Genomic DNA, 17619 nt, shown 5'->3' with positions numbered 1-17619 from the left:
AAATCTGTATGTATGTCATATACATACAGTAAATAAGCAATGACATAACATAAAACATATAGCTACAACAGCATCTTGCATATGATATTAGTTCACTCAATATATTATTCATTAATGTATTTATTGCCAGTCCCTGCAGTTTTTAAGCGTATATTGATTGTTTTAGCTTTGTGATTAACAGTGTTTATTTGTATCACTATGAGTATTTGTTGAACTGAATTTAATTGAATATGGCTATGAATATATGCTTCCCTGGGCTATTATAGCCCCATTATATTATATATATTTCAGTCTGACATTGCCTCGTAGTGTAATATTGACCTACCCATTTAAAGTCATTACAGTTTTGGTCTGAATAGCATGTATATTATATCTTCAGTAGCACCTCTAGCGGCAGTAGTGTGTGCTGCACTTGGCCCGGGTGTGAGCAGCGGCCCCTCCTCCTGTGGGGGCGGGTCTTTCCTGCAGTGTGTGCGGCAGCAGCAGCGGGGGAGGGCTGGACCTGCTACTGGGCTCCTGGCTACCTAACCACCAAACCACTGCCCCCCTTTCGCAGATTTATTCTATTATCACTATCCGACCCATTCTGAAGGAGCCGTAAGTTGCCTAAAAAGCGGCGGTGAGTGTAATCGTCTCGTTTGCCTCATATCACTGAATGTGTTACTTTAGTCAGCTTAAGGTTAACGGTGCCTCACGGTTTTATTGAAGTGTAGGCCACCGTGCGGTTTGTTTGATTTAATTTATACTGCACGCTGTAGCATTAATAATAGTCCACAACACAGTTACAGCTGTCACATTCAGGCACACAGATTTCATTCAGCGGTGACATCCAGTGTGAAATGAGTGTAATTGATGTGTTGTAGAAGATATATTGTCAGAAATGCTTGAAGCAGGCTGCTGCAGGCCAGAGCGCATAAAAAAAGACAGGCCTGCTTGTTCTGAACAGGTGCTGTAAACAGTCTGAGCCTGCATTACATGCCTGACTTGATAGTAACAGGCCTATGAAATCAGAAAGCAGCCAACATGTGTGCTGCATTATTCTGTCTTGGGTTTTTTCAGAGTAGAGGGGACCCCAGTGTTTTGACAGATATGCTGTTGGTTGGTTTTGGGCATTGCTGAGGTTAAAGTCCTATGGATGACATCATCATTACAGGAATGCATGGATCAGCTTTTCTCTGCCCATTGTGGAAAAATAGAGATATCCTTTTGGTCAGCAGCCAGCAGTAGTCTCTCTCTAGTTGTTACAGAGCAGAGGGACATTCCTGCAGACTCTAAGGGCATAAGGGGCCTCAGGGTTGGGGGGCTGGCCAAACAAACAATGTGCCTGCAGTATTTTATCAAAAACACAGTATGTTTTTGACAACAACACATCCATTTTTCCTCCTAATTCATTATAGAAACTCAACCCATTCATTTCCCCTCTTCATAGGTATCCTAGTCTCTCACCACTGTAGCGCCATCCAAGTTAGCCCTTGTTATATTTGTTGTTAATGGACTGTTCAATGAACTGAGCTCATTAGTATTCCCTTCCAGTGGAGCAGAACAGTATAACAGATTTAACAGCCTGCTTCTTGATGTATTTGGTTCTTTTTAACTCATGATTTCCTCACAAAGCTGTTATGTTCTCCCTGGAGACTTGACTGCAAGTTGTGGAACTGGCATAGAAAAGCAAGTGCATTCAGAGAGGGGAAAAAGATCCCTGCTGAGTGGTAAACACTAATGTCCATTAGGGCTGTACAAGCTTCTGCAACTCCGTTCAATCGAAATGATTCTTTTTAACCACTGATTCAACTTAAGTGAATTACCTTTTTTTTCTCTCTCTCTTTTTTTGTCTCATTCTCCCTCTCGGTCTGCCTACAGATAAGGTATCACATTTCTACGTTCTTTTGTTATTCCTGTGTTTGCTGTGTTTAAGGTGGTGTCTTGTCTCACATCCCTCTCTAATGTAATTCCTCTGTTAATATTTTCTTTTATTTCTCTGCTGGGCTTAACTTTCTGTTGGCTTTTAACTGAAGTTTCCATAGCAGCATATTAGCTTTTACATGGCAATTACTTTTTGCAGGATTTGCCTTTTGCAGGGCCGTAGCCAGGAGGACATTAGAAATACTGAGGTCGCAAGTCCCACCAACGCAGCCCTTCCACTCTCAGAAAAGTTAACCTAACCTAAATCTGTTTAGTTACTTGGACTTTTTACATCTCATTTACTCAATAAACTGCTTAATTACATTTTTTATTTCCCGACATGAAGGTAATGAAAGTCTTCTCCACACTGTTGGGAACAAAATTCTGGGGGAAAAATGCTGAATCCTTTATTTATTCATTACATTGTAGGCCTCACACATATTGAGTCTAAAATAATGAATCAAATTGTAAATATAAACTCCCCTCCCTACAAATTAAATAAATGAATAAATAGAATACCAAGGACCAGACCTCAGTTTCCTCAATGGGCTTTGCTTTTTGTTGTAATTTTGTTTGTGTCATTTTTCAAAGTATTCAGCTTTATGTTACTTGTATAGCATATTGTAGATTCCATATGGGGTCAAACTTGGGATCCGGCTAATTAGTTGAAGGCAGATTGAGTCCGATCAGCAAAAGAAACAATTTTTATCACTAGTATGAACATTATTTTTCTACACAAGTACCCACACCTGATTACTGTGCTGTTACCCTTAGACTGGAGTGTGCCGCAGATTAGCTTACTGCTATTTATAGACAGTACTGTGCGTGTGCTAACCCAGACAGTGCCATATGTTTATCCCACACCAGTATGTATCCAACTGGAGGGATATCTGGAGGGATATCTGCAACCATACACGCCAACAGGCTGCGGGCAGAAGGCATGGGCTCCAAGGAGCAGGCTTTGCACTTCTCCAACCAGGACTACGAGGCCCTGAAGCAGGAATGTTTGGACTCCGGCTGCCTGTTTGAAGACCCCTGTTTCCCCGCTGAGCCTCCATCCCTGGGCTTCAAGGAGCTCGCCCCCTATTCCTCCAAAACTAGGGATGTGGAGTGGAAGAGGCCTACGGTGAGTGGTTACTACTAATGCATAAAACTGATAAATTTAATATGTTAAGTAGAACACAAGATACCATACTTATTAAACATCCAGATATAATACAGATGAAAAGATCATTTTTAAGACACACACTCCAGACCAAAAGCTGGACATTAAGTGGAAACACCCCACTCATCTATCTTTGGATTGCTTCTCATGCATTATTTCTCAACCAGCATGTGGTTTTGACTCTTGCAGGTGATGACTGGCAAGAGTCCAAACAGACATATTATATACACTGTGTTATTTCATGTCTGCAAACTCAGACAGAGTAGGACAAGTAGAGACAGGAACGTCTCTGACCACTGCAGCTGTTGGCATCGCATGGCATTCTCTGACCACTCCCTCGCTCTGACATTTGTTTACAGTGCTTCATGAAAACACAGGAAGTTGACGCGTAGATGCAAAGAATAGCAATGGTTTGAAAGATGTGTCGCCTTTTTAAAACAGATTGTGAAATGGGTCGACGAGTCTGAATTCGGAGACTTTGATTGATTTAAATGTCTTCACTCAGACATTTAATTTCCCCCGCAGGAACTGACGGATGACCCTCAGTTCATTGTTGGTGGTGCCACCAGAACGGACATCTGTCAGGGAGCCCTGGGTGAGCCCTTGTTGCTATTGTTGAATGTTGAATCTGTCCTCTAAAAATAGACATTATTTCATTTAAAGGTTGCTAAATGCATCTTCTCACGTGCAGGTGACTGCTGGCTCTTGGCAGCCATCGCCTCTCTCACCCTGAATGAGAGGCTTCTTCATCGGGTTGTCCCACATGGGCAGTCCTTCCAAGATGACTATGCTGGAATCTTCCACTTTCAGGTCTCCTAAGTTCCTCTTTGCACTTCCTATCAAGCAAGCAATTCAGTTTGATGGTGTTATTGATTATTGCTCTGTGTTGCAGTTCTGGCAGTTCGGCGAATGGGTAGATGTCGTGATAGATGACAGACTGCCTGTCAAAGATGGGGAGATCATGTTTGTCCATTCTGCTGAGGGCAATGAATTCTGGAGTGCACTCCTGGAGAAGGCTTATGCCAAGTAGGTATTGAAAGAGCCGGCGCAGTTGTTTAATTATTCAGAGTGTATTTAGTAGGAAGTTGAAAATCCCATTCTGAAGTGCTGCCATTGATGGCAAGTGTGGTTTTTCTAATGTGGTGTCAGGTTGAATGGCTCTTATGAGGCTCTGTCCGGAGGGAGCACCACTGAAGGCTTTGAGGACTTCACAGGGGGTGTGTCTGAGATGTACGAGCTCCGCAAGGCACCCAAAGATCTCCACAGGATAATTGGCAAAGCCCTGGACAGAGGCTCTCTGCTGGGTTGCTCTATCGATGTAAGTGCTGAGCACGCTGTCACGCCACCAAGACGCACAGATCAATGTTGCGCCATTTTGAGAAAGCCAATAAAATTAAAAGCACTTCTATTTATTTCTGTGCCAGACAATTCCTACTCAGACGCAGTAATTGTGTTTTTATATTAATACAGATCACCAGTGCCTTCGACATGGAGGCTGTTACATTCAAGAAGCTTGTGAAGGGCCACGCCTACTCAGTCACTGGACTGAAGGAGGTTTGTCCATATATAACTGTTGTCTTTAATTGGTTACCATTATGAATAATATTAATGGTCCTCAGTTTCTCATCACTCCATGTGTTGTGTAGGTTGATTTCCGCGGCAACATGGAACGCCTAATCCGAATACGTAACCCTTGGGGACAGGTGGAGTGGACTGGTGCCTGGAGTGATAAGTGAGAGCTCCAGAGCATAATAAATGTCCCTGTGTACTTAACATTTTTCCATCCCTAGTTTTGTTTGTTTAATGTCTTCCTTCATGAGTGTTAATGGTCCAATCCCAAAGTCGGGACTCACGGACTTTGGTGTGCGTTCTCGCGAAATTCGTAAGGGCTTAGGGTTGTCCCAATGTCGAATTTCAAAGGGCGTGAGGGTTGGAGTACACACTTACCGAGCCCTTTCTGTGAGTCTGCATCGATGCAGACTTTACCAAAGGGAATTACCCACAGTTCAAAGCGTTGTGACATTTACCGCGGAGACCATAGGGAAATCTGGAAATTACAAAGGTAAACAACAGCACGACACACGACCACGGAACACAGACCAACCTGTTGTCCAGCTTGTAAAACAAGACTTTGAAAAAATTTGGAATCCGGCAGCAGTCTCCTGTGCCTTGGCCGTGTGGAAAGCAACAAACTTAAAATGAAAATTCCCAAACCGGCAAGTGTCAGCAACATCTTTGTTATTAAACGTCGCCAAGGTAACATGTGATCTAGTGAAGTGATGTCCCAATCCCATTTTTACCTATCTGAGCCCATGTGGCCTCACACACTCACTCACTTAGCACCTGAGATCAATTAAGTCTGTGAGTCTTTAGTCCTCAGGGCTCACTTTGGGATTGGGCCATAGTCTCTTACTGAATGTATTTTCCGGTCTCCTTGTCTTGTTGTGTATAGTTCCCCCGAATGGGATGAGGTTGACCCTTCTGAACGAGAAGACCTGCATCTTCAGATGGAAGACGGGGAGTTTTGGTAAGAGTAGTAGTATTGTATGGCAATTTTATGTACTGTAGGTATTTTAAATTACTAGTTCAACATTTTGTAAAATAGGCCTATGCTTATTCACTTTCTTGCAGAGAGTTACATGAATAGATTGATGGCAGAGTGGTGTTGATCTTCTCATCTAACTCTTGGCAAGAAAGCGAATTAACTTATTTCCCAAAACTATTCTTTTATAAAAGTTGCATTTAGGTTTCTGACCAAAAAGTTAATTTTAATCTTCCAGGATGTCGTTCAGTGAATTCAAGAGGCAGTTTTCTCGGCTAGAGATCTGTAACTTGACTCCTGATGCTCTAAGTGAAGACAGTCTCGGCCATTGGAACACCATGAAGTTCTACGGTGCGTGGAGGAGAGGCAGCACCGCTGGAGGCTGCAGGAACCATGCCAGTGAGTCCCAACCGTACGGTCACACAGGATGCCTTTCATTCATCAAAGTCTATGAACCAGGTTTTCCGCAGGGTCTTAAAAAGTCTTAGATTTCAAAATCAAAATTTTAGTCCTTAAGTCTAAAAGTGCTCATATTATGCTAATTTTCATGTTCATAATTGTATTTAGATGTTGTACCAGAATAGGTTTACATGGTTTCATTTTCAAAAAACACCATATTTTTGTCCTACTGCACATTGCTGCAGCTCCTCTTTTCACCCTGTACATTGAGCTCTCTGTTTTAGCTACAGAGTGAGCCATCTCACTTCTGTACCATCTTTGTTGGGAGTCGCACATGCGTAGTACCTAGGTAAGGACTACTAGCCAGTCAGAAGCAAAGTATGAGGGCGTGCCACGCTAGCAGCTAGGCAAGCTTTATAACGTGTGTTACAAAGTGACGCACGTTTGTCACGGAAGTAAAGGCTGGACTACAATAGAGCTGTTTGGAGCAGTTTGTGTTTTCTGTTGGAGATGGTCAGTCCCTTTGGGATGTACTTTGGGCTTTTTCACTTTGTAAATCTATAACATGCACAAAAAAGACATATAACACAATAAAGGAAAGGAAAAAATCCAAAAAGCATAATATGAGCACTTTAAATGTGTTTTAGGTCTTAAATAATTTTAAACAGGTCGTAATTTCCCTACATCAATGTAACGCTACCTCTAATGCTCATTGATTGTTCCCGCAGCTCTTTAGTATGTTTAAAAAAAAAAAATTATATTTTATATATATGTATTCTGTGGTGTTGTAGTTCTTTCTGTCGCTTGTCCAAATATAATTCGCTGTATGACGATTACAAATGAGACCAACGTGCAACTTATATTGCAGCCAGTCTAGACACCAATCCTATAATGCCATTGAGGAAATCGGGGAATTGTTTCAGACAATGTTTCCGGACTCTGACATCTGACTTTTTTATTATTTTTTTTATGTTGTGATATAGGTCTTAAATTTCATTCATAATGGTCTTAAAAAGGTCTTTAAAAAGTCTCTTTAATTTGCTGAAACCCTGATAAACGGACATAGATAAGACATAGACTATGAAATGGGCTGACACAAATGCTGACGCAAATGTACCATCTGTGTAGACACGTTTTGGATCAACCCCCAGTACAAGATCACGTTGCTGGAGGAGGATGATGACCCAGAGGATGATGAGGTGGCGTGCAGTTTTTTAGTAGCTCTCATGCAGAAGGACCGCCGCAGGTATCGGCGCCATGGTCAGGACATGCACACCATTGGCTTTGCTCTTTATGAGGTGAGAACAGAGATGCAAAATCAGTATTGTCCCTTTGCCCTTCTCATAGTTACATTACATTATTAATTTTTTTTAAAGTTTGCCTCAGCTCATTGTTCTCCCCCCCTTATCTTCTTTTATGCAGATTCCAGAAGAGGTAGGCAGAGCATCAATTACTACCACTGTTTTTTTTAATAATAACTATACTGGTGATTTGTCAGGTTTTAGCCCATTTACTATGAATGATGTATATGTTACAGTACTGCTGATCATGTTAGTTTTAAAAAGCATTTTCCCAAGTAGCCACTGGTCTCTGCGCATTGTCTTCATCACATTCATTTCATGAAAATCACACACTTGCAACTTGATTGAGATATTAAATTCACAATATTTAACTGCATCGTCAAAAAATCATATTGTAAATCTGACAATAAAAGCAGACTTGATGGTCATTATAATGGATGACCTATTTCAAGCATATTTTTTTTATTTTTAAACTTCCAATCCAATATGAAAGTTAGTTTTCAAAAAATGCAGTTAGAAGTTAAACAAATTAGCTGTTATGCTTTGTAAAATGGTTGGCAGTAGTGTAAGGTATATGTGATTTCAATTAAATTGACCCGAAAACATGCAAATTGTCTGCATTGTTTCCGACTGCCCTTAGTACAGAGGCTGCCAGAATGTCCATTTGAAGAAAGATTTCTTTTTGAAACATTCATCGTGCGCTCGCTCTGAGACCTTCATCAACCTGCGAGAGGTGAGCACACGGCTTCGTCTGCCCCCTGGAGAGTACCTCGTCGTCCCCTCCACCTTTGAACCCAGTAAGGAGGCTGACTTTGTCCTGAGAGTCTTCACTGAGAAGCAATCAGAAACAGAGTATGTGTCTTTTGCATGTGATTTTAATGTCCATTTATGTATTTGTAATGTGTATCAATTTAAACCTCATGCTAATATGTTTTTGTCCACTGCAGAGAACTGGATGAAGAAATCTCTGCCGATTTAGGAGATGATGTACGTATCGGCGAGACAAAAAAAGAAAAAGTTACATACAGTACAGGCCAAAAGTTTGGACACACCTTCTCATTCAATGCATTTCCTTTTTATTTTCATGACTATTTACATTGAAGATTCTCACTGAAGGCATCAAAACTATGAATGAACACATATGGAATTATGTACTTAACAAAAAAGTGTGAAATAACTGAAAACATCTTATATTTTAGATTCTTCAAAGTAGCCACCCTTTTTTATTAATAAGGGAAAAAAATCCACTAATTAACCCTGACAAAGCACACCTGTGAAGTGAAAACCATTTCAGGTGACTACCTCATGAAGCTCATTGAGAGAACACCAAGGGTTTGCAGAGTTATCAAAAAAAGCAAAGGGTGGCTACTTTGAAGAATCTAAAATATAAGACATGTTTTCAGTTATTTCACACTTTTTTGTTAAGTACATAATTCCACATGTGTTCATTCATAGTTTTGATGCCTTCAGTGAGAATCTACAATGTAAATAGTCATGAAAATAAAGAAACACATTGAATGAGAAGGTGTGTCCAAACTTTTGGCCTGTACTGTACTATACTGTATGAAGGAAAATAACTAGGACCCCTATTATAAACCAATGCCTCTATATTTGTGGTTTCCTACAGGATGAAATAACTGAAGACGATATTGATGACTCTTTTAAGTCCATGTTCGCCCAGCTAGCAGGAGAGGTAAATTCTGTCTCTCTGTTTAGCATCGTTTGTTGCATTTGTATTTTTAGTGGTATTTTAGATAATACAGTATCTTTTAAAGCTTTAAACATCCAAAATGGTATCACCCTTGTTATGGTGAAGAGAAGTTGTTCTTCTTCTTCTTCAATTAAAGACTTGCAAATTCTTTTTTCAGGACATGGAGATTTCTATTCAGGAGCTTCGGACCATTCTAAACCGAGTCCTCTCCCGCCGTGAGTTTAATGTTTATTTTTAACAATTCATAGCTACTAGAAAATGTACATATTAGTAATACATGTCTCACTACTGTATTACATTCCACTGTACACCATCCATTTCCTGGATTGGCTCTCTTACAAGCCTCTGTGCAACTGTGCCTTTGTTGACCAGATGAGTGTTTTTTTTTTGTTTTGTTTTTTTTTGCTTTTTCAGACAAAGATCTGAAGACTGATGGCTTCAGTGTGGAATCATGCAGGACCATGGTCAACCTGATGGATGTATCCTCATGAGTTATCAGGCAGGAATGGATCTTAGAACGTAATTACATAGATTTTTTTATCAGAAACAAACTAAAAATCATGCATTTAGCAGGCTAGTGTTTGTGTGTAGTTCCAACCCTTGACACTGTGTTTACCAGAAAGATGGTAGTGCCCGTTTAGGGCTGGTGGAGTTTCAGATTCTCTGGAACAAGATCCGAAAGTGGCTGGTAAGAATGATTTTAAAAATAATAACAAAGCCAAAGGAGCAGTTTTTACATGTAGATTCTCTGTATTTCTATTTACATTTGTGTCTCCTTCTCCCAGGTAATTTTTAGGGATTTTGACCTCGACAAGTCAGGGGCCATGAGCTCATATGAGATGCGTCTCGCTGTGGAGGCAGCAGGTATAATGCTCTTTGATGATCATTTCCACAATAGTTTACTGTACACACACACACTCACAGATGAGAAGTGTAACCCTTTCTTCCTGTGTAGGTTTTAAATTGAATAACAGACTGAACCAGATTCTGGTAGCCCGGTATGCAGAGAACGAGATGATTGACTTTGACAACTTCATCTGCTGCTTGGTCAAGCTTGAAGCCATGTTTAGTGAGTATTATTGTTAATAGATGTTGTTCTAAATGTATACCGTATGTTTGCAGACTATGACGTATTAATGCAGTGAGAATTACAACACCATTGACAAATTGTGAAAACTTTACCAGGGTATTTCCAGCAGTTCGACAAGGAGGGTTCAGGAGAGGCTGAGATGAACATGAGCGAGGTGAGTTCTGTTTAACAAGAAAATCTCAATACATTTTGTCAATCTTTTCTGTTCATCTAACCTTATGTCTCATTTTGCTAGTGGCTTTACCTGACAATGTGTGGTTGAAGAGTACTGGAGGAGGTTGTGGAGCAAAGTGCTTGCCTGCAGATTGCCATGAACCTGGAGAACTAAAAACCCCTCCGCCTTAGCGACCTGTTGATCCTTTAACACATCCCACCTCAGTGTACGTAAAGTAGTACAATAGCCGTATTAACGGGAAACCAAAGTCCAACCAAGCGTCTCCCGGCCCAAATTTTTAGCAACTATGCAAACCCACATTATTGAGCATTCACTGTGCCACATAGATGTCATTTCTGTAAAAAACAGCATGAGTCTGTGCATGACAAAAATCACTCGCAGTAATGTGCATTGTATGTTGATTTCTACATTTTAGTCTGCTAACTACTAAAGGCTGGTTCGTTAAAGAACACAAAACATAGAGAAAGACATCTGAAGAAGTCTGGTACTGTAACGCTTTAAGCGGTCTTATAGTTTCTCTTAATCATTCTGTACTTGTTTCCATTTTAATGATCACCTCAGTATTAATTTGGTAGTTTCATTCTTAAACCTGTAGATGGCAGTACAGACCTGATCTAATGTCAATGTGTTTTTTTGGCATTTAAAACTGAAGTTTAGCCTGTTTTATATATTACACAAATATTTGTATTTAGTTGAAGTTAAGCAGCTGACCTTTGTTTAATTTTACTTTATTTCTTATTTTGCACTGAGATTTTGGTTTAAGGAAGTTGAAGTCACATTAGTGAGAAATGCTGTATTTCACTCCACTCAAGTAACATTTACAGGGATCACAATATTAAATGCCTTATACATGACACCATGATGTTATAAATAGCTATTAAAATATGCCAGTCATGTGTTTTGTGTTGTGAATGTGTATGTTGTGCCTTCAATAAATATTTCCTTAATGGTTCATGCTTTCTGTTTTGTTTATTGTGTTCATAATAACATGAGTTTGACCCACATTTGGCTGCTCAAACTGCCCAAGAAACTCCTATGCTATGCCTTAAAGCTAAAAGTTATATTTATTGTAAGCACAGAGAGGCCTCTGTAAAATGCCAAACATGTTGACAAAGGTTTGTGTCTATTACATACATTAACAGGATTCTATATAGAGACAATAATTGTGACTGGGTGTATGTTCCTTTTTAAAGTTTAGTGAAGACAAGAACATATACAAGCATAAAATGTTCATATACAAAGTCAAGCAGATTTACAATATACAGTATATCTCAAATCACAGTACAGAATGCGGTTATTAAACAAATGAACTAGCAATTGCTAGGACTTTGGCGTAATCTCCCTCTACTTTACGTAGATGTGTGGGTATAGGAACCTTAATCCTTGTTCCTGTAGGGTTTCCATTGTCCTCAATCAGAACAACATTGTTCGAATCAAAGCGCGGACTCATGCGTTCTCCAGGCATCTTGTGTCCAACGATGAGCGCTTTCTTCTTCTGTCCTTTAATGGCAAGCAACACTTTGTCACCAACTTTTCCTACACCATTCTTGGTGTAGACATGGATCACTCTTGGGGGTCGGTGATATGGTGTATTTCCAAGAGAGCTGTTGTCCACTACACGCACTCTTGTCATCTTTTGAATGGCTGCTGCAACAGCAGATACACTGACGAGACAAAAATTAAATTGGTTGATGATTACAGCCGTCCCTAAGTCAGCAGTCATGCAAGAAATTAACTTTTATATGGGGCATAGTTTAAAGACAAAATTGATCCACAAGCTGAACATTAGAGACTGTTTTTGGAGATCATGTCATATGGAGACAAATGCTTAAGCTGCTCTAAAAGCAGCTTACAACGTGTGTTATAAGGTTAAAATCGGGAAATCAAATTGTATTATATGCCATGGGTGCAGAAAGACACACACACACACACACACACACACACACACACACACACACACACACACACACACACACACACACACACACACACACACACACACGTTGTCGTGATAAATAAAATAATTTGGCTTTAGTTCACAGCTTTAATATCTAGCCGCACCTATTTTTTAATAGCCTACAGCTCTGCCCTGAAACCACAGGACTGAAAGAAGTCAAGGGAACTATCCACAGTGACTTCACTGGAATATGAGGACATTAATAACCATGTGCATGGAAAATGTCAAGCAAAATTTTTAAGGGAGACTATAATAAATTAAGCGTGTTGCTCTATTATTGAATGGTTTTAATTGATCTTAGTTGACTTAACAACTTAAATAAAATCCTCACAGTCACAAAAAAAAATTGACAAGAAAAATATCTTACCTAAAGGTCCTGCGATGAATTATAGACGATGACTCCACAAGAAGCCCAGTTAGAGATTTTGAAAGCAGGGGGAAAGCCATAATTACAGCGACTACTGTGTCAGCTACAAAGAGAAGTTATAAATGGTTAGCAGCTAAAAAGCTTAAGGGTTTGCTCATCATATCGCTAGCATTTAGCTAACTATCACATGGTGGACGAACAAGTCCTAATAATGGAGCAGAATCTTTTTTAGGTTTCGAGCCTTTGCACCGAATACACACATACATGAATTATTGTATTAAAAAGCGTCAAGGGTTAAGATAAAAAAAAAAAAAACGTGTTATGTTAACGTTACCCTTCTATCACGCTCCATGCCAATGTCAAAAGCGTAGCGTCAACAACATGCGACCGACCGCCTTTAGTCGAGCTAGCTGATAAACACAACATGCATTAGAATTTAGCTAATTAATGAATACTCCTCACTGCGAATAATAAGATGCGCCTCGGATTGATAAATGGTGTTAAATGTCAACCTTTTGTGCTCCTAAAAACTAACGTTAGAGTACCTGTAGAAACCGCAAGCGGTAACAGGCCCCAGTTAGCTGTTTCTTTCTTTTTTGTACGTCATAGAAACGCGCTGGGGAGGACATAGAAATACGAGACTATAGATGCTAAACAACGAAGACGCATCGACCATCGTCTCTCTATAGGATCTACCTCTACTTACGTCACACAACCTGACTCGCCTCCTCCTGTAGACTGGTTGGGTTAGCGATAGTTGTTAAACTGGCTGACAGGCAACCGCAGCAGCTGAGACTTGTCTATCGTTACTAACAGCTAGACCGTTTGACTGACTAACTCCATTTGGTCTGCATTAGTGTTGTGGCCGGGGGGGTTGAACGAAATCAAAGTATATGCGGAAATTAGCAGACTGCAGTTAAATAGCCTCCACCTGTTATTTGCTAACGTAACATCGAGGGGCTAAGTTAGCGACTGTTAGCTCACATTAGCCAATTGTGTTACTTTCTGCCCCTGCTGCGTATCCTAGCAAGGTAAGTTGTTTTTCTTATCTATTAACTGTGTATTACGAAACGTGTTTGGTTGTTTCCTACAGTTGCGGCAGCTAATCGTTTGCTACTTCGCTGCGAAACTTAATAATTGCTGTCAGAACAATAAACGAGTAAACACGTTTAACATTAGCGTTAACGAGCTCCAGCAACAGTAACGTTAACGTAATATCAGTGGTAATGTGGGCTAATTTCTGTAATTTATTACAGAAATGTATTTAAGTTAGGGCTATTAAACACAAAAGTAGGTTAGTGAGTGTGCATGTTTTGTTTTAAAATAGTTAAAATAGGTAACTGAGACATTCATTATTATTTTATAGGTTGCAACACTCGAGCCGTAGATTAAGTTCGCCTGCTGGTCCTCGTCATCAGGCACTTAGATGTTTGTTTTATGTTTAGTCACTGTTCATATTCTACGTCTCATGGTAAAATAGATCGTAGCGAGATGTCTTAATATTATTCTAATACTCTCGAAAAGCCAAGAACAAGACTTAGCTCTCTTATCTTGTGAGATTGCTTGTGCACGGACGTACTGTAAGGAAACTAGAACATTGATTCTCAAAGTGTGGTCCGGGGATCCCCATGGGTCCGTGGCACTCTGCCAGGGGGTGTGCGAAAAGTTTTTAGATTCATTCATTCATCATTTAAATGATCATGATTATTATTATTATTATTTTTTTACAAAAGGTTTCATAGTTAAACGAATAATATATTCATTTTTAAATTGTTAATAGTTTATAGATTACATTCTAATCTAGCATCTATGTGTCAATGCTCAGACCGGTTCAAGGTTATTGGCCGTATCCAGACACACATGGCCTGACAGTTTCCTGTCTATTTGCAGTGCTTTTTATGGGCGATCATCACCACCAAAGTACAAAAAGATTAATACACATCTAAGAATCTGTGTGAATTTTCATATGTAAAGTCACATGGACATTTACATTTGATATTTAGTATTTGAAAGTGACGTTGGTGAGATCTGTTGACAACATGGATGTTAATGTGGGCGATTTTTATAATACGGCACCAATACATTAACTGAAAACATTACATAATCATATATGTGGTTAAAAGGAAATTTTGGTAGAATGTTAGCCAAAAACTGTCCAAATGTGGATACAATCACTATAACAAATATATAACTCTTAGAATCTGCATACAGTATGTTTAATACATGTCTAATATATTTCTCATACATTTCTCTTCTGGTTTTTTTTTCTTCACATAACTAGAAAAAAATAAGCAAATAATTCTAATGGACATACATGAGGAGGTCCCTTGTATGTTCTCTATCACATCTTTAAGATAACAAGCATACGATTAGTAATTCTTAACACATCTTAGCTATCTGGTGCTAGTAGTTGAACAATGAGGGAATTTCTTGACAGCCACAGGTTAAATGGGGTTACACTGACTGACATGGGCTTCATCATGGACTGATGACTACTCACAGCTTGGCTGTGACAGTTAATGTGCAGTTAAGTGCTTCCTTGGTCATAACCTGTAAAGGGATACCCATGACCATAACCATTACCATTGTTTTCAGCCGTGCTGTTCAGTGACATTAATGAATATTGATGGGAAGCCTTCCAAAAGAATAATCAGCCTGACAGGCTTCTATCAATTTCATACAAGATAAAAACGTAGGGCCTTACTAGCTTTAGTCCTTACCAAATGATGAGTTGTATGTGTGCTTGCTTTTCCTACATTGCTGAAAGCAAGGGTTGATTCTTGGTTGGATTGTATTTTTAGTGGCATCAAGCAATCATTTGTGGTATTATTATTATTATTATTATTATTATTATTATTATTACTTTATAAATCACTAAAGCAATTAATTGATTGAACGGCTGCAACTGTTTTTTTTTTTTTTTAATCAGTTCAGGCTTCCCTTTACAATCAGAAGATGGAGTGGAACACACACCTCCAGTCTTTTTAAGGTAGAATTGAATTACTGTAGTAAGATTAGTTTTACAGAGAAAACATAATTTATTGGATTTACAACAATGGTTAAGAATCCATGTCGTGCTGCTGATTTTTAGATGAGAAGCTAGGTGCACATGTTCTATTTAGCATAATAAACTTTTATCATACAGCATCAACTTTAATTTGTCGTCCATCTAATGTTAATGATGGTATTATCTACTCTATTGTTGAATATAAGATTTCAGTGTAAACATGTTTGACCAGCAAATGCTGATTATGTATCTCTGTCAGCAGGGGAAGAAATGTAATGTTTTTTTATACTGTTTGGTCTTTATTTGACATACATGCTGTGACATGATTATGAAACAGTACTGTTATAACGTCATAATCAAAGCTCAGGCATTGCGCAGTTGCCAATGATTTACAGGCTAATACCAACAAGGCTAGTATGTGCAAATCTGCATTATCAGCCATCAGCATTGTTGGAGAGTTATGCCAAATATGCCATTGTTGTGAAGCAGGTTTATAAAGCAGATAATAATAATAAAGCAGGTTTGTGAATTCAAAACATGAACAGAGCACATAATGGATTAAAAACCGTGTTTACATAACTTATTAATACTTGGACATGCACATACAGATTGATTACATTTGAGCAAATGTATGTGGACATCTCCATAGGCCAGCTGTCATTGGCACCTTCCTTCTAGGGTGTCCACCTATTCTTTGTTTCTTGTTTTCACATTGCTCATAAGTTTATCACCACCAACCCTTTGAAAGGTGATGATAGAAAGACTTGATCAGGACACAAATTCATTGAGGGTGGCGTATTAAGGTTAAGGATGTACTTGGGATGTGTGTTGTGAAAGTAAAGTATGCTCTCTCCAGGGTTTCCCCCAGAAAAGTAATTTAGCCCGGTGGGAAGTGTCTTTTATTCGACGAGGACCCCGCTGGGGCCAGTCACAGACTGATGGCAGCATTAATGTAGAGCCCAATAGCTTCTGTGATCACAGAATCATGGACGGAATTGCGAAATTCGTAAGAATTCCATACATTATCCTACATTAAGTCAGTGCTAAAAGCTAACTGGAGATTTCAAAAATATGACTACGTCTTAAGTTTTCAACTGATCGGTAAAAATAACGTCTTAAAATACATCCAAAAATAATTCCCAGTGGCTTAGGCCTGGTGGGGGGCAAATTAGGCCTGGTAGGCCACCAGGCTTGCAGTACACTGGGGGAAACACTGCTCAACACTGTCATTCGCTTTACGAGGGGATTGTTTTCAACCGACACCTGTATCTGTCTCTGAGATGTTTTTGGTTTTGCTGGACAATAAGTGGACATCTCAGTTGTTAGTGGAAGTGTCAAAAGGTTGCTTATATCTTTCCTGCAGGGACCACAGGATAGTTTTCTGTTTTAAGGGAGTGGTTGGTCTGCCGTAACCAAGCGCATAATCATAAATAACCAGTAAATCTGTTGGCACCTAGTGTGTCCCTCCTTTTTTAAATTTGGTTTTATTTAGTTGGGAATGCAAGGTAGAGGATCTCAAGTTGGTGTTGGACAACTGCTAACCTAATTCATAACCCACTGTTTTAAAGCATTGAACAAAGGCTGTTCAAATATGTAACCTATGAAGATTAAAGGAATAATGACTCACATACTGTATATTTAAATGCTCAAGGTCATAAATATGTGTGCTGTTGCTAATTGTAGATGGAAAGCATTAGGCTAGTGTTGTGCAGTTTCAGAGGGCAATTTCTCTGTGCATTAAGGGGGAGGTACACTTAACAGTGAAAATGTTTGCATTCATATCATCAGTATATAATATCTGGTTAGACGTTTGGCTAGGGCTGGGAAAAAAATCCATTTGATTTAAAAATCGAGTTGGTAGGTCAAATCGATTTTTAAAAAAAACCAATTTTTTTTCTTCAGTAGTAGTCGGGCAATTACCCTCTACATAGCTACGGGCGCTCGATATACAGTACCTAGCCGCAAGTATTTCTCTGACGTTGCTCTTCCTCAGCTGTATAACA

General features: G+C 39.3%; 3 protein-coding genes across 9 annotated transcripts in view; 2 read left to right on the top strand and 1 right to left on the bottom strand.

Moving 5' to 3' along the window:
- Positions 1-461: 461 nt before the first annotated feature.
- capn1a (calpain 1, (mu/I) large subunit a) lies at positions 462-11237 on the top strand. 3 transcript variants are annotated; one of them, XM_039783076.1, is made up of 23 exons: positions 462-619; positions 1861-1865; positions 2770-3028; positions 3593-3662; positions 3759-3877; positions 3960-4093; positions 4217-4385; positions 4538-4621; positions 4714-4799; positions 5520-5594; positions 5848-6008; positions 7137-7306; positions 7431-7442; positions 7950-8161; positions 8257-8296; positions 8937-9002; positions 9178-9235; positions 9435-9499; positions 9640-9708; positions 9806-9884; positions 9976-10089; positions 10206-10264; positions 10346-11237. In XM_039783076.1, exons 3-23 carry the CDS (start codon positions 2771-2773, stop codon positions 10370-10372), a joined length of 2127 nt encoding a protein of 708 aa, XP_039639010.1. In that variant the 5' UTR covers positions 462-619; positions 1861-1865; position 2770; the 3' UTR covers positions 10373-11237. The 3 variants fall into 3 exon arrangements, with proteins under 3 accessions (XP_039639010.1, XP_039639012.1, XP_039639013.1); XM_039783078.1 differs by lacking the exon at positions 1861-1865; XM_039783079.1 differs by lacking the exon at positions 7431-7442.
- On the bottom strand, positions 11236-13271 carry mrpl14 (mitochondrial ribosomal protein L14). 3 transcript variants are annotated; one of them, XM_039783082.1, is made up of 3 exons: positions 13155-13271; positions 12610-12712; positions 11236-11949 (listed from the first exon to the last, which is right to left on the bottom strand). In XM_039783082.1, the coding sequence occupies exons 2-3, from the start codon at positions 12687-12689 to the stop codon at positions 11583-11585; spliced, it is 447 nt and encodes a 148-aa protein (XP_039639016.1). In that variant the 5' UTR covers positions 12690-12712; positions 13155-13271; the 3' UTR covers positions 11236-11582. The 3 variants fall into 3 exon arrangements, with proteins under 3 accessions (XP_039639016.1, XP_039639017.1, XP_039639015.1); XM_039783083.1 differs by having other exon boundaries at positions 13072-13163; XM_039783081.1 differs by lacking the exon at positions 13155-13271 and adding an exon at positions 12944-13065.
- A 55-nt stretch (positions 13272-13326) lies between these two features.
- Positions 13327-17619, top strand: part of tmem63ba (transmembrane protein 63Ba) — a 29201-nt gene continuing 24908 nt past the window's right edge. For all 3 annotated transcript variants that reach the window (XM_039783075.1, XM_039783074.1, XM_039783072.1), the window contains exon 1: positions 13327-13640. The gene's annotated coding sequence lies outside the window, so the exon portion shown is untranslated. The remainder of the gene's footprint in view (positions 13641-17619) is intronic.

The sequence above is a fragment of the Perca fluviatilis genome, chromosome 19 (assembly GCF_010015445.1).
Source record: "Perca fluviatilis chromosome 19, GENO_Pfluv_1.0, whole genome shotgun sequence".
NCBI classification, from domain to species: Eukaryota; Metazoa; Chordata; class Actinopteri; order Perciformes; family Percidae; genus Perca; species Perca fluviatilis.
This window is presented reverse-complemented; position numbering and strand designations above follow the sequence as displayed.